General features: G+C 43.2%; 1 protein-coding gene across 1 annotated transcript; it reads right to left on the bottom strand.

Annotated features, from left to right (window-relative positions):
* Positions 1-1,951: 1,951 nt before the first annotated feature.
* Positions 1,952-16,537, bottom strand: LOC118350875 (uncharacterized). The gene is made up of 5 exons (XM_035699525.2): positions 16,413-16,537; positions 15,566-15,740; positions 14,896-14,996; positions 3,304-3,337; positions 1,952-2,524 (listed from the first exon to the last, which is right to left on the bottom strand). Exons 1-5 carry the CDS (start codon positions 16,535-16,537, stop codon positions 2,183-2,185), a joined length of 777 nt encoding a protein of 258 aa, XP_035555418.1. The 3' UTR covers positions 1,952-2,182.
* Between the last annotated feature and the right edge of the window lie 107 nt (positions 16,538-16,644).

Below are 16,644 nucleotides of genomic sequence, written 5' to 3'. Positions count from 1 at the left end.
TCACAACATAGTATTAAAAATGTCCAAGATTTGAGATCCCTGGGTGGCTCAGCGGTTGAGTGTCTGCCTTTGGCCCAGGGCGCATTCCTGGAGACCTGGGATTGAATCCGAATCCCACGTCGGGCTCCCGGTGCATGGAGCCTGCTTCTCCCTCTGCCTATGTCTCTGCCTCTCTCTCTGAGTCTCTCATGAATAAATAAAATCTCAAAAAAAAGAAAAAAAAGGAAATCTCAAATGGGAATTTTAGAATTGAAAAATATAATTTCTGAAATTAATAAACATGTAATAGGTGGTTTTCATAGCAGAATGGATGTAACACAGAGTCATGAATTCAAGACAGATCCATACACATTAACCAATCTGAGAAACACTGAGAAAAAAAAATCAGACAAAATGAACTGAGCTTCAGGAATCTGTGAAACAATATCAAAAAGTCTAGTATTTAAGGAAAAAAAAACAGATGAACACACAGGGGAAGGAAAGGAAAAATAAAATAATTTAAAGACAGAGAGGGAGTCAAGTCATAAGAGACTGAACTCTAGAGAACAAACTGAGGGTTCCCAGAGGGGAGGGAGTAGGGGTACAGGGTTACTGGGTGATGAGCATTAAGGAGGGCACTTGAGGTAATGAGCACTGGTGTTATACGCATCTGATGAATTACTGAATTCTACCCCTGAAACTAATACTACATTATATTTTGAACTAACTGGAATTTAAATAATTTAAATAATTTTTAAAGGTTTTATTTATTTATTTATTCATGAGAGACATAGAGAGAGAGAGGCAGAGACAAAGGCAGAGGGAGAAGCAGGCTCCATGCAGGGAGCCTGATGCAGGACTCAATCCTGGGATTCCAGGATCACGCCCTGGGCTGAAGGCAGGTGCCAAACCACTGAGCAACCCAGGGATCCCCTAAATAATACCTTGAAAGAAAAAAAAAGTCTATTATTTTTGTCATTTGAGTCTCTGAAAGATGGGGGGGTGGGAATTGGTGCAGAAAAAAATATTTTGAAGAAATAATTGCTGAAAACTTAAAATCTGGTGAACAAAATAAAAGTACATGTTCCAGAGACTCAGAAAAATCCAACAAAATTCCCAATATGTCATAATCTAATTGATAAAAACCAAAGATTAAAAATCTTGAATGCAACCAGAAAGACAAAACAACATATTCAATACAGGAATATCTAATAAAAAATCATGCAGTCTAGAGCACAGTGAAACAGTATCTTTAGAGTATTAGCAGAAAAGAATCATCAACCCAGAATCTATATGCAGTGAAAATGTATTTTGGGAATGTAGTGGTTCTAAAACGTATCCACAGATCCCTTGACTTGGAGCGTAATTTCCAATCCCCTTGGGAGTGATCCAGTACTAGTGATTCACACCTCATGCATATTATATACTGGAGGTGACGCTTTGTGATTGTGAAGTGTCAGGCACCACCCTTTCGTTGGCAGTAGTACCCCAAGGTCATGGTTCAAGTACCCCAAGATCATGGTTCAAGTTTTAATTAGTAGCATGTTTTCTAAGTAATTTCATAAAGTACAAGCGCTGCAAACTGCTCTAGCTCCTCATGAAACCACTTAAAAACGTAAAGTTGAACGAAACCCAAAATAGCTGCACTAATGCTTCAGTGAAGCTCCATTTTAACTAAGTAACCCTTTCCCTCTCTTCTGCAAACCTCCCCATCTTCCTTCCTAGCCTTTTGTTTTGGGAACCTGGTACCACCATGAAGGATGAATGAGGTTGGCCACAAGTACACAATTCCTAAAACCAATCTAGACCCCATATTTCCCTATAAAATCCCCTATCCCTTCCTCCAGGCAGGCTTGCTGTTTTGAAGGCCTTAGCCTACTGCAGCCTCCTTTGGCTGGCAAAGCAATAAAGCAATAAAGTTACTCTTCATCCCAAACTCTGTCTTTGTGTTGTATTTTGGCTCCAAAGTATGAAGATCTCTCTCTCTTTTTTTTTTAAGATTCATTTATTTATTTATGATAGACAGAGAGAGAGAAAGAGAGAGAGAGAGGCAGAGACACAGGTAGAGGGTGAAGCAGGCTCCATGCCGGGAGCCCGACACAGGACTTGATCCCGGGACTCTAGAATCATGCCCTGGGCCAAAGGCAGGCATCAAACCGCTGAGCCACCCAGGGATCCCCTGGAGGTCGGTTTTTGATGACACTCAGTTCCCCAGTCCCTGGGGGCAGATGGCATCATGCTCAATGACCAGTGATGTTGCTTCTTGCCGAGCCTGCTGGTGACTGATGGTCACAGCATATCTCAGTTTATGCACAGACAGCGAAGTATGTAGTTGTGTTGCCTCCTTGTCTCCGTTGATAAAGCCACATGACAGTTTACCAAGTGGACCAATGAAAGCGGGAATTGAAATCCAACATAAATAGGGTTGTTGAAGAGGTAGCCGATTGTCGATTGTTGCAGGCCAGCACTGCTGCACTGCAGATGCTCGGATGTGCAGCCAGAGGGACCCAGTCAAGGCTAGTTGATCAAACGTGTCAGGAAGGTGCTTGTGACAAAAAGAGTGAAGGTGTCACAGAGGAAGTGCATCAGCAAATACACATTCAAGACACATGGAGGTATTTCATGACATTAAAAGCTCAAAGTAGAACATGTTGAAAGCTGATCCAGACTTGGTAAGGATTATGACAAGTTGTCAAATAAGTCATACAACTTAAGAAAAAGGTGGGCACTGCTCAAAAGAGTCTCAATGTACTTTTTGCAAAAAAAGACAAAAAGCACTTTAATTCTGTGTTGCTAATGGGAGGGTACAAAATAAATATTAATTTTACTATTTTAATCATTTCCTTATATATTTACAACTGACTATATGTTTCTAATGTTTTGATGAAGGTTTCTAGACATTACAGAAAATCATAATTTTACTCATTGGTTAGTAAGATTGCACGACACAGTTTAGTATGCCTGCCTGGTCATTTTTACAGGTTCATACTGCCATGCAAAGCAAAGACTGTCTGCTTCATGTCGGGAGTCTCTGTGTGCTAAAAGTCTAGACAATTCTCTGGAGGGGGTGGCTGTTTTTGTCTCAGCAGGCCATCACTGGGTTAGCCTCACACCACACAAACCTGTCTTGCCCTCTCTTGGTGGTGGTTGCCTCAGATGTGCAGCTCTGGGCTGAGCATGGACACATGTCTTCATACACAGAACTGGGGAGCCTCCTTTCCAGCTTTCTCCTCTCTCCAGGAAGTCCCCCAGACTCTCTGGCTCCCAGGGGCCGTTTTCCCTTGTGCTCTGGCTAGAAAGGTGGGGTTTCTCTCTGATTATTACCTGCCAACACGTCCCATGATTCTGCCAAAAGGAACTGCTCTCAGGAAAAATAACAGAAAACAGAAAAAAAAATAAGCATACATTTCCTTCACATTCTTCAGACCACAAGTCACTTCTTCCTGCCTCCAGGCTAATGAGACAGGTTTCTTCTCAGAGTTGAGCTTATTGCTATCTAGTTGGCCTCTGCAGAGCTTCTCCATGACTAGGGTAAAGTTCAGGTCTCGGGGTGGGGGAAATCAGGAAAAAACAGGGATTATTGACACATTCTCTGACTTACAGGGGCCCTATTACCAGACTTTTCAAAGAAAGTTCCAGACTTTTTTTCTAACAACAGTATGAGAGTCCCAGTTCCTCCACACCCTCACCAGCACTTGGCAATAAGCACTCTTAATTTTAGCCATTCTAACAGGTGTGTAGTAGGATCTCATTGTGGTTTTTAAAAAGCTTTATTGACACATAATTCACAGATGGTTCATCCATTTGAAGCTTGGAGTTTAATAGTGTTGGTATATTACAATAGTAACTTTAAAAAATTGTGGTATGGTAAAATACATATCATAAAATATTCTTCATTTAATTATTTTCAGCCTGAATTACATTCTTTTTTTAAAATTTTTATTTATTTATAATAGTCACAGAGAGAGAGAGAGAGAGAGGCAGAGACATAGGCAGAGGGAGAAGCAGGCTCCATGCACTGGGAGCCCGACGTGGGATTCGATCCCTGGTCTCCAGGATTGTGCCCTGGGCCAAATGCAGGCGCCAAACCGCTGCGCCACCCAGGGATCCCTTTAATTACATTCATGATGGCATGCAGCCATCACCACCAAAACTTTTATCACCCCAAACAGAAACTGTACCACTAAGCAATAACTTCCAATTCTTCCATCTCTCCAGCCCCTGGCAACCTCTGAATTAATGTCTATCTCTATAAAATTGATCATTCTTCACATTTTATATAAAAGGAATTTAAAATATCATTTTGTCTTTCTACTTTCACTTAACATAATGTTTTCTAGGTTCATCTGTACTGCTGTGCATTTCCATGCTTCATTCCTTTTTATAGCATAATAGTATTCCATTGTATTTATTTACCACATTTCATCAATCCATTCATGTGTTGATGGACATTTGTGTTGTTCCCACCTTTCAGCTCTTGTGAATGATGCTGCTGTGGACATTGGCATATTTGTTTGAGTTTGTGCTTTGAATTCCTTTGGGTAAATACATAGGAGCGGAATGTTGAGTCATAAGGTAATTCTATTTTTTACCTTTTTTTAAAAAAGATTTTATTTATTCATGAGACACACACACACACACACAGAGGCAGAGACAGGGGAAGAGGGAGAAGCAGGCTCCATGCAGGGAGCCCGATGCAGGACTCAATCCCGGGTCCCCAGGATCACGCCCTGAGCCGAAGGCAGATGCCCAACCTCTGAGCCACCCAGGCGTCCCTATTTTTTACCTTTTTGAGGAACCAACAAACTGTTTTCCACTGTGGCTGCAACATTTTATGTATCCACCAGGTATATTATGAGTTCTAATTTCCCTACATTCACATCAACATGTAATATTTTCCATTTTACAAAATTGTAATCCCTTCTAGTATGTTTATTGCAATGTGGTTTTAGACTGCATTTCCATCAAGACAAGTGATGTGGAATATCTTTTCATGCTTATTTTCCATTTGTACATCTTGTTTGGAGAAAATATATTCAAATCCTTTCACTTTTAAATTGTGTTTGGGTTTTTATTTGTTTGTTTAGTTTTTATTTACATTCCAGTTGATTCACATACAGTGTAACATTAGTTTTGGGTGTACAGCATAGTGATTTGACACTTCCATACATCATACCCGTGCACATGATCAGTGCACTCCTTAATCCCCATCACCTATTTTCCCCACTTTTCCAACCACCTCTCCTCTGGTGATCATCAGTGTGTTCTCTATAGTTAATGGTCTGTTTCTTGGTTTGTCTCTTTTTTCCTTTGCTCTTTGTTTTGTTCCTTAAATTCCACATTTGAGTGAGATCATATGGTATTTTTCTTTCTCTGACTGACTTATTTTACTTAACATAATACTCTCTAGCTCCATCCATGTCATTACAAATGACAAGATTTCATCCTTTTTGATGGCTGAATATTCCATTGTATATATACACCACATCTTTATCCATTCATCACTTGTTGGACACTTGGGCTGTTTCCATAGTTTGGCTATTGTAGATAATGCTGCTATAAATATCAGGGTGCAGGTACCTCTTCAAATCTGTATTTTTATATCCTTTGTGTCTCTGCCTCTGTGTGTGTGTGTGTGTGCGTCTCTCATGAATAAATAAATATAATCTATTCATGAGAGACACAGACAGAGGTGCAGAGACATAGGCAGAGGGAGAAGCAGGCTCCATGCAGGGAGCCTGATGCAGGACTCAATCCAGGGACGCTGGGATCATGACCTGACCCAAAGGCAGATGCTCAACCACCTGGAGCCATCCAGGTGTCACAGATTTTATCTTGATGAAGTCCAAATAGTTTATTTTTGCCTTTCTTTTGCCTCTGATGATGTGTATAGTAAGAAGTTGCTGTGGCCAAGGTCAAAGAGGTTCCTGCCTGTGTTCTCCTCTAGGATTTTGATGGTTTCTTGTCTCACATTTAGGTCTTTCATCCATTTTGAATTTATTTTTGTTTATAGTATAACAAAGTGGTTCTGTTTCTTTCTTTTGCATGTTGCTGTCCAGTTTGCCCAACACCATTTGTTGAAGAGACTGTCATTTTCTATATACTAATAATGAAGCAGCAGAAAAAGAAATCAAGGAATTGATTCCATTTGTAATTGCACCAAAATCAATAAGATACTTAGGAATAAGCCTAACTAAAGAGGTAAAAGATCTGTACTCTGAAAACTATAGAACTCATGAAAGAAATTGAAGAGGACAGAGAAAAATGGAGAAGCATTCCATGTTCATGGATTGGGAGAACAAACATCATTAAAATGTCTATACTACCCAAAGCTATCAACACATTTAATGCAATCTCTATAAAAATAACACCAGTTTTTTTCACATATCATTTTTCTAATCTCTATCTGTTGTTTGGAGAGTTTAATCCATTTACATTTAAAGTAATTACTGATAAAGAGGCACTTAGCTTCTTTCATTATGCTACTTGTTTTGTATATTCTCTGTAGGGTTTTTTTGGTCATTTTTCTGCATTACTGCCTTCTGTGTTTGGAGTTTTTGTTGTTGTAAAGTTCTTGAATTCTGTATTTCTTTTTGTGCAGTTGCCATGGAGATTACATTCACCATCCTAAAATCGTGACTTTCTAATTGTAGTTTATGACAGCTTATCTCCAATAAAAATCTTTGCTCTTTTAGAATTTCATTCTGCCTCTTTTAGTAGCTGCTGTCACAAAAGTGCATCTTTATAGATTGCCTGCCACAAAACATAATAATTTTTTTAAATGCGTTACTGTCCTCAGTCATGTAGAAAACATTATTTGGAGTTACAAATCAGTAGTACAGTAACACTAGCTTTTACATTAATAGTGTTTTTCTCTTTTAATGCACTAACCTCTTAACTCATAGAAGAAACAAAAATTACAGTTACAAACTATTCCTACAATAACACTACCTTTGAAAGATGTATTTGTATTTACTTTTATTGAGATCTTTATTTCTCCATATGGCTTTGAGTTACAGTCTAATACCATTTTTTTTCCCACTTTGTAGGACTCCTTTAGGCAGTTCTTGTAGGGCAGGTCTAGAGGTCTTGAACCCCCTCAGCTTTTGTTTATCTGGGAATGTCTTGATTTCTCTCTCATTTTTGAAGAACAGTTTTGCTGGGTATAGGATTCCTGGTTGATATTATTTTTCTTTAAGCATTTTGAATATATATGGCCTCTATGGTTTCTGATGAGAAATTTGCAGATAAACTTATTGACGATTGCTTTATGTGATTATTTGCTTCTCCCTTGCTGCTTTCCATATTTGTCTTTGTTTTTTGAGAGTTTGAGTATGTGTTTCAGTGTGGGTCTGTGATTTCATCTTATTTGGAGTTTGTTGAGCTTCTTGGATGTTTATATTTATGTATTTCATCAAATTTAAGAAGTTTTCAGCCACTATTCAAATGTTCTCTCTGCTTCTGTCTCTTCTCCTTCTGGTACTCCCATGATGAGTATGTGGATACATTTTGTGTTGTCCCATATTTCCCTTGGGCTCCATTCCTTTTCTTCAATCGTTTTTCTTTTTCTTCTTCAGCTTTGGTAATTTCCATTGTTCTCTCTTCAAGTTCACTGATTATTTCTCTTGCCTGCTCAAATCTGCTTTTGAATACCTCTAGTGATCTTTAAAATTTCAGTTATTGTACTTTTCAGCTTCAGAATTTCTTTTTTAATAGGTTTTCTCTTTATTGATATCCCTATTTTGTTTATACCTTGTTTTCTTGTCTTTCCCTACATCCCTAGTTCTTTGAACATATTAAGACAGGTTTTTAAAAAGTATTTATTTAATATATCTTATATTAAATTTATCTCAGGGACAGATTATGTCAAATGGTTTTTCTTTTTTTAAAGATTATTTATTTATTTATTCATGAGACAGAGAGACAGCAGAGACATAGGCAGAGGGAGAAGCAGGCTCCATGCAGGAAGCCTGATGTGGGACTCGATCCCGGGACTCCAGGATCACACCCTGGGCCGAAGGCAGGCACTCAACCACTGAGCCACTCAGGCATCCCATGGTTTCTCTTTTGAATGGGCCATGCTTTCCCAGTTCTTTCTATGCTTTGTGTGGTTTTTTTTGAACACTGGAATTTTGAAGATAATAATGTGGTAAATCTGGCAATCAGGTTCTCCCCATTACCCAGGGTGTGTTGGTTGTTTGTTATTGTTTTGTTTGTTTGTTTCAGGTTGTCTCAAACAACCAGGGATCAGCCTGAGGTATAAACATAATGTCTTCTTAGATATTTTCTGAGATTTTCCTGGGCAAATGCAGTCACTTTTAAATTTTCTTTGTACATGCAGTTGTTTTTGAATATCCAGTCTTTAATGTCTGGCTCATGACAGTGGAAAGGTGAAAAATGAAGGTGAGAAAAAGGCACTTCCCTTTACATTTCCTGGAAGTCAGCTCAGCCTGTGTGTGTGTGTGTGTGTGTGTGTGTGTGTGTGTGTGTGTGTGTGGAGAGGGGCTTGCAGTGGGAGGGGGAGGTGCAACAACAATGGCTACCTGCATCTTTGCACCTCTGTGATCAGAAGTAGCAACCAGCAGTGAGACTACAGATCACCAATATTTGGAGGGCAGTGCCCTTTTTGTCCATCCTTGCTCCTGAAGCCTGTATGTAAGCTGCTCAAGGAACATGTGCACAGCTGCCTGCCATGTGGCTGGAGGTGGAGATGGGTAGCTGCTGCTGTATTAAGAGCTAAAGTTGACGAAAATGAACAAAAATTTACCATCCAAGTGTTCCTCTGGAAGTTTCAATGCTTCAAAACATTCCAGAGTTCCAAAATAATTACATTAGACAGATTCTGCAAGTGCCATTTTTGTCTAGATGGGAGACAGATTCCTGGTGCTTCCTTCTCCACCATCTTCCAGAGTCCTGTCTAGGGTTAATTTTATCTCACTATCGAGGGAAGACCTTTTCTAGTGCTCTAGCTGATGACTTTTGAATGATGTGATTTTCCAGTCTGTTGGGAACAGGCACTGTCCCCTCCCATCCTTTCCAAATGTTTCCTCTGCCTTGGGCAGCTTGCTCACATCCATGCACTAGTGAATTCTCAGGTGAATACTTCAAGAGGATCATCTGCGATCTCTCTTTATAGAACTCCTCTCTCCAGTACTCTGCCCTACGAATCCTAGCCACTTTGTCCAACACAGATTCCTAGTTCCATTCCCTCAACTTGAGGAGGCTACCAGGCTCTGTGGGGTTCGCTTCCTCACATCATGGCCCTGAAACTTCTACCAGGCAGTGAGCTGGGTCAATTGTCGTCCTTACTCCCTTTGCTTCCCATCTTTCAAAGATCTCTGTTCATCAGACAGTGATGTTCAATGTCTAAGAAACATGGTCTCAATTAACTAATTTTTTAGAGAGTAAGAGCAAGAGTGAGCAAGGGGAAGGAGCAGGGGGAGAGGGAGAGAGAATCTTAAGCAGACTCCATGCCCAGTGCAGAGCCTGATGTGGGGCTCAGTTTCATGTCTCATTTTGTTTCAGTTTGTTGTTTCAGGTTGGAGGGTGGTCAGTCCCTACTGATGTAATAATAGCTGACAGTGAGGCTGAAGCTCCAATTCAAAATTAGTATCTTCCTCAAATGAATGTACTAATGGTACTAATCACTATCTTTCTTGCTAATAGAAGTTATATTTTCTTTGTAGACTGAGCTTCTGGAGAGGAAGATACAAATCTGAGTCACAATAAGTACTTGAGAAAATGAAAAATATGAATGCTTAATATGTATCTACCTAATCGATTAAAGTAATAAAGGTTAACTTTATTTAGCATAGGATTGCTAGACTTATAGGTCATGGAGGTGTCATGGAAATATAGCATGTGTTGATAGCTGTAAGGAGTTCCATGACGTTTCTTAGGAGAGCCTTTGTGATAAAATACAGGTCTTAGTTTCTTAATTAAGTGAATCTGTGGTGAGTTAAATAAATTAAAAAAAAAAAAGACAGATGGATCAAATTAGAGCTGGCCAGTTATTCAGACATGTGGCTCAGCAGTGATTCAGTATATAATCACTGGCTTAAGATTTTAGAAGGCGTGACTTTATAGTATCTGTGTCTTTTAAGGACAGGGTATAGGAAGGGTCTTATCACATATGTCATGAACACGTCTATTTTGGACATTCAGCTTCCTCTTCCTTTCCTAAAGGCACACAGAGATCTTTCTCAGAGTTGTATATCGTTTTGGTGAGATGGTCAATCCAGGTACATGCTTCTTCATATTAAAACCAAAGGAGCCATATTCTTTTCACTGTGAGGTTGGAGGCATTTTACTTAAGCTTGATCTATTCAACTCTTTTTTTCTATAACTTTGCATCTTGGGCAGCCTGGGCGGCTCAGCGGCTTAGCGCCTGCCTTCAGCCCAGGGCATAATTCTGGAGACCCAGGATCGAATCCCACATTGGGCTCCCTGCATGGAGCCTGCTTCTCCCTCTGCCTGTGTCTCTGCCTCTCGATCTGTGTGTCTCTCATGAATAAATAAATAAAATCTTAGAAAAAATTTTGAATCTTAAGCAAGTGACTACAGGACACGGGAATAATTGCAGTTCATTATGTCATCCTCAGCACCCCAGATGTATTTTCACATGTACTAGTGCCTGCCCTCCTCTTCACTTCTGCCCGCTTCTAGTCCTGGTCCCTCAACTTCATGAGTTCCTAATATCCTTATAATAAATGCCATTTTGCTTATATTATAGGAAGCTGTGTCTGTTGTTTGTGACATAAGAGCCCAAACCCATACGTATAATATGCTATCCTGCCTGTCTGGACATGGGGTTTTAGACAGTCTTTTTAGTTGATCAGGCCATGCAGTTGGCTACAAGTCAACATGAGCAACATGGGAGACAGGTCTGCTGCAATGGTTAACATAGGCTTATGTTATGAGCAGGCAACAAGTTGGGTATGGCATCTGGTGTGAGTAAAGTATTCCTAAGACTACTGACACACTGGAAAGGTATCTCTTGGGATATCCTAGACGGTAGGAACTCTAACAAACTATATGATAGAAATGGTGTGGGCTGGGAAATTAAAAATGCAGGGTAGGAGCCTTATTTTATGATGTCTGTATTTCTGCAAGTAGCTAACCATCCATCAGAGCCAAAGATATTTTTTTTAAGAGAAGGCAATTATAAACTATAGAGCACTGTGCAAATGTGATGTTAGGTTGAAGTGTTACTAAATAATTTACTGAATACATTTCCTTAAATGTAAGCCAGTATGAGGCAAGGCTGATGCAACTTCTCAGCTCTTCAGGAATTAAGTTCTTTCGATATAGTAGCCACTAGCCACCTGTAGCTACTTCATGAAAACTAAATGAAATTTAAAAATTTAGTTCCTCAGCTGTATACCTCAAGTGCTCAATAGTTATATATAGCTAGGAGCTACCATACTGGATGGTACAGCTCATTTTTCCTCCATCACAGAAAGTTCTATTGGATAGTACATCTCAGGAAAAAGTAAATGTTAGGATAAGATTACTGGGCCCAGGGGCGCCTGGGTGGCTCGGTTGGTTAGGTGTCCACGTCTTGATTTCAGCTCAGGCCATGATCTCAGGATCATGAGATCAAGCCCCATGTTGGGCTCCATCCTGGGCATGGGGCCGGCTTAAGATCCTCTGTCTCTCTCCCTCTGCCCTTCCTGCTTGCACATTCTCTCTTAAAAAGATTACTGAGTCTATAATCTTTTCTATTTTAATCCTTACTCCCATCACATTGACGTGGAGATGGGCATCCTAGCCACTCAGCCAGGGCTGGTGCTGCTCGCACCCCCATCTGAGACCTGCTGCAAAGAGGGATGTGAAGAGGCAGTGGTGACCAGAGAAGGAGCAGCTATTCCTTGCTTTTAGCTCTTTCCCAGGCTCAGGCTACTGCTCCACCCTGAGGGCATCTGCATTTAAGGCAGGACTTCCTCCCTGCCTTCCCAAGGCACCTGTAGCTCTGTAGGCAGCTCTGACTTCTTCCCTAGACAGCAGATCTGTGCAGGGAGCCTCGGCCACGTGCCAGAGAATGACTGTGTTTTACTGTGTTTGAGGCTACAGAGTCCCCGGAGGAGGTGAGGTTCATGTGTTCCCACCTGCTCAGGCCTGGGTGCTCTTCCTATTCTGGTGTGAGGGAAGTGTTCCTTCTAGAAATATTTTTAATGGTTTGTGCAAATGTAACAGACCACTCAGTGATAACTAGACTCTAAATAATTAAATCTTAACATGTTTTTGTGCTATGAATGGGACTTGCTGGTTTAAAAAAATTTTCTCATTGGATATACCATATTGAGAAATAAAATTTAGTTTGCTAAAAAAATAAAGAATTTTGAAGATTCCATCAGGAGTATTTAAGGGATGACTACAAAGGTCCTCTATCCAATTAAGAAAGACTATACGCCAACTGCATCCCTTGGATGTTTGTTTTCTCTTCCTCAGAAGCTTGCAGCGGTAAGGGTGGGAGTGAAGACAGAGTGTGGTGCCTGAGTGTCTTGGTTGGTCAGGATGGGTCTTGGGAGGAAGAGGCCTTAGATGCCCAGGCCTTGCGGGGAAGGATGCCGAGCATTCCCACAAGTGGTGGTGTGGGGATAGAGGGAGTCAGTTCTTCGCAGACTTCACAAAGAATGGACAGGAACAGCTGTTGCCGATGGGGAAGGGCAAGCATGGTGATAAGGAGTACAGGGCTGCTTCGGCAGACGTGGTCACCAACTGCCTACAGACAACGTCACCGTGCATTTGGGAACTCCCGCTGCACTTGGAGAGGGCCAGAAATGTAAATTTATGGAAAGCTACCCACACTTTTCCAGTGACTTACAGTTTATAACTGTATACCTGTTTATAAAAATTATGGTTGAAAGAGAAAATAAATCCACACCTGTGAAAAAAAGGACTTTTAATCCACGTAACTAAAAACGAAAAGCACTTTCTATGTAGAATACCAAAACAACAACAACAACAATGAAATCCTCAAGACTGCAGAGGTATCTCTGTGTTCTTCCAGGTCATTGCGGTTGACAATTAGGAGATTAGAGCCTTAGTGCAAGGTAAACATTATAGGTTCAAATCCCAAGCAGGGATTACTCTGTTCTCTGGCCAGGTCTTAGATCCTGTGCTTAGCTGTGCCCACCTGCTGTTCTCCCAAAATATGCCAGTGATTATACGGGTGAGAGCAGAGCTCCAGCTCACCTTCCTTGAAGCAATGAAAACTTACCTTTTATTACCAGTGGATAGAAACCCGAATTAAGTAGAATATTAATTAGATGTGTTATTCTACTATAAAGCACTTCACTTTTGAAAGAGTCATTAAATAAGACAATATTTTTCTACTTTGAGCTGTAGATGAGTTGATCAGTAACAGATTGGCTGAAACGTAAAAGAGCTGAAAATAGTATTTCTGTCATTGGTTTTCCACGCATTGATAATTTCTGCACACCATGGGCTGGTTCTCTCTGTCTGTTAATCACAACAGTTTTCCTGAGATTTCATTTTGTAATTTTTGTGAAGCATAGGACCATGTCCTTTTTAGCACTTTTGTTTATTTTTTAAAATTTTTTCCTCGATTGTGCGGCACTCTCTTGGTGAAATGAAAAGTTTTATTCATATGCTCTCAGTGAATTGTCCAAAGATGAACTGGTTAGAAATGAAAAGTCCCCAATCATTAGTTGTCATGAGCCATGAACCTGATTTAAAATTTTTTAATGAATTTTAAATACAGATGTTTACTGTAAAAGTAATGGTATTTTAAAAAATTTAACTTCAACCAACCCACGAATTTGAGCTAAGGATGCAAATTACACAAACATTTGTCAGCCAAACATTTTGACAGCCATTTATAATATTAGTTTAAAAAAATGAAAGAAAAAAGAAAAACAATTAGCTTTTTTAAAATGATGAACATAAATAGGGTGAGTAAGCATAAATGAATTTTTATGCTTTCTACTTGTGAAAATGAATTTTAAAGTTTCAAAAAGTAAAATAACTTGTCCATGTTTTCAAGCATGAAGTCAGTATAATTATAGTTATGTGGAAGTAATAGACTTAAGAGCCAACATTTACTGAGCATTTGCTGTGTGGTAAGCACACAAATTATCTCATTTAGTTCTGTAACAGCCTGGGAGGGAAGTACTATTAACGTCCTCATCGTACAAGTGATAAAACCCGAGGTCTGAAAAGACTGAGTAATTTTTGGCACAACGGGGTGGCTCAGTGGTTGAGGGTCTGCCTTTGGCTTAGGTCATGATCCCGGGGTCCTGGGATTGAGTCCCACATCGGGCTCCCCACAGGGAGCCTGCTTCCCCCTCTGCCTATGTCTCTGCCTTTCTCTGTCGAATGAATGAATGAATGAATGAATGAATGAATGAATAAATAAATAAATGAATAAATAAATAAAAAGACAGTAATTTTCACAAGGGCACAGAGTTGGGAGGAGATGGATTTGGCACCTGGCTTCAGAAACTTAGTGCTCCACACCATCTTAAGGTGAGAGAAACGTATTCCCTGAATCACAGATACTGGCCTGAAAGCATCTACAAAATTAAAAAACAATCGTGTTTAAAATAAAAACAGTACATGGTGAGGGTAAATACACCGAATGCAATGCGATGAATTAAAATACGCGTGATTAAAACTATCCTTCCACTGAGCCCTGCGAGAGGACATGTGGCTATTTCTGGGGTGTCAGAATTTAATGCAGCCTGAAATGGTTAATTGCATCTCCAAGTAACACACAATCCTGGCTTCATTACCAATTCTGTGCCTGGGTAAGTGGCTTAACTTGCTACAGTCTGTTTTTAAAAAATTAAACATACTTATCAAAATACCAAGAGCATTTCGCTTGTGTATGTATCACACTGGCTTGTATTTGAGGTGAAGCTATAAGAAAAGACATGAAAAAATTCAACTTGCCTTTTCAGGGACAGAGAGTATGGGGGCTTCTTGAAGCCGGCATGGGGCGGGCTCCATCTGCTCTGCACCTGCTGTCTGGGCCTGCTCCTCCGGAGAGGTTTCTTCAGAAAAAGAACAGATGGGAGGGCTGGAGGTAAGTAAAAATGCCACTTTCAAACTCTTAAGAGCTGTGAGTTTCTAAATGCTTCATTCTGCAAGACATTAATCTGGTTTTTTTTTTTTTTAATGTCTTATTGAAACATAATATATTACAGCCTTAACCTCATTTTAAACGCAACTGCAGCAGAGCTCTGGCACAGAAGTCATGCAAGGATCGCCTCTGAGGCGATGCCACCCAGGCAGCAAGGACCGGAATCTATGGCCTGGGGAGCGGGTGCGCGCCCCGGGAAAGCCAGGCAGGGCAGGACGCGCGGCCGCCCTTCCAGAGCGCACTGACCCCCGACACCATGGCCGGCGTTTCCAGCGTGTCTGGGCCACGGCACCTGTCTCCGTGTGCAAGCAGGTGCGGCCTTGCGGGGCTGCGTAGGCCCTGCCGCCGCCCGGGGCCGCCCTCCTCCGCGGGCACCCCACTCTTGGGGAGGACTGGAGTCCGGAGGGGCCGTGTTCCCCGCTCACTGAGGCGCCATCACTACCAGGAGCGACATGCTCATCTCTGGGGCCCGGGACCTACCCCGCAGGACACGCAGCGGTGCAACCACCTGAGTCCTCTCTCCACCCGGACACTGCCCTCGGCTGCTCCTCCCTCCCAGGTGCCCGGGCCGTGGCACGTGTCCCACCTCGGGCTGAGCGGCTTCGGGGACTGCACCCAGCCTTTTTGGGGTGTCGGGACCCCAGGGATGTGGTCTCTTCAGGGTTATGGCATCCCAGAGGTGGTGGGCGGGGTCTCCCTTGGGTGACGGGACCTCAGGGACCAGGGGAGGGGAGACGGGATCTCCCCGGGGTGACAGGGCCCCAGGGATGGGGGGACGAGACTCCAGGGATGGGGTCTCCCCAGGGTGATGGGACGCCTGGGATGGGGACAGGATCTCCTTGGGGTGACGGGACCCGGGAACGAGGACCCGGTCGCTCCAGGGTGACGGGAGCCCAGGGACAAGGCCGGGGTCTCCTCGGGTGCCAGGACCCGCGGATGGGGGGCGGGGAGAGGTCTTCTCTGGGTGACAGGACCAGAGGAGGGGGGCGGGGAGGGGTCATCTTGGGGTAACGGGAGCCGAGGACGGGGGGCGGGGTGTTCTCGGAGTGACGGGACCCGGGGACGAGGACGGGGTCTCTCCAGGGTGATGGGACCTCAGGGACAAGGACGGGCTCTCCCCGGGACCCCCCGCCCCCGCCCCGCGGCGCCCCTCTCGCCCCCGCCCCCGCTCAGCCCCCGCGGCGCCCCCTGCCCGCCCGCCCGCCCGGCCCGGCCCGGCCCGGCCCGGCCCGGCCCGCCCGGATCCCGGCGGGGAGCGGGCCCCAGGCCGCGGCGCCGCCTCTTCCGCCCTCCGCCGGCCCGCGTGCGTCAGCCTGCGCCGCCCCGCCCCGCCCGCCGCCGCCGCCCGCGCGAGGCCGCCTCAGCCTGGCCCGGGCCTCGAGCGGCGCACGGCGCAGGTCCCTCCCGCCATGGCCCTGGGAGGCGGCAGCACATGGCGGCCGCAGCGGCCATGAGCGCGCCCGCGGCCCGCCCCGGCCCCCCCTAGAGCCCGCCGCCGCCCCGGCCGCGCCACGGCCCCGCCGCCCCCGGCCCCGCCGCCCCCGGCCCCGCCGCCCCGC

The sequence above is a fragment of the Canis lupus genome, chromosome 1 (genome assembly GCF_003254725.2).
Source record: "Canis lupus dingo isolate Sandy chromosome 1, ASM325472v2, whole genome shotgun sequence".
Taxonomy (NCBI): domain Eukaryota; kingdom Metazoa; phylum Chordata; class Mammalia; order Carnivora; family Canidae; genus Canis; species Canis lupus.
Note: the sequence above shows the minus strand (reverse complement) of the source record. Positions and strands in the feature narration are given on the sequence as shown.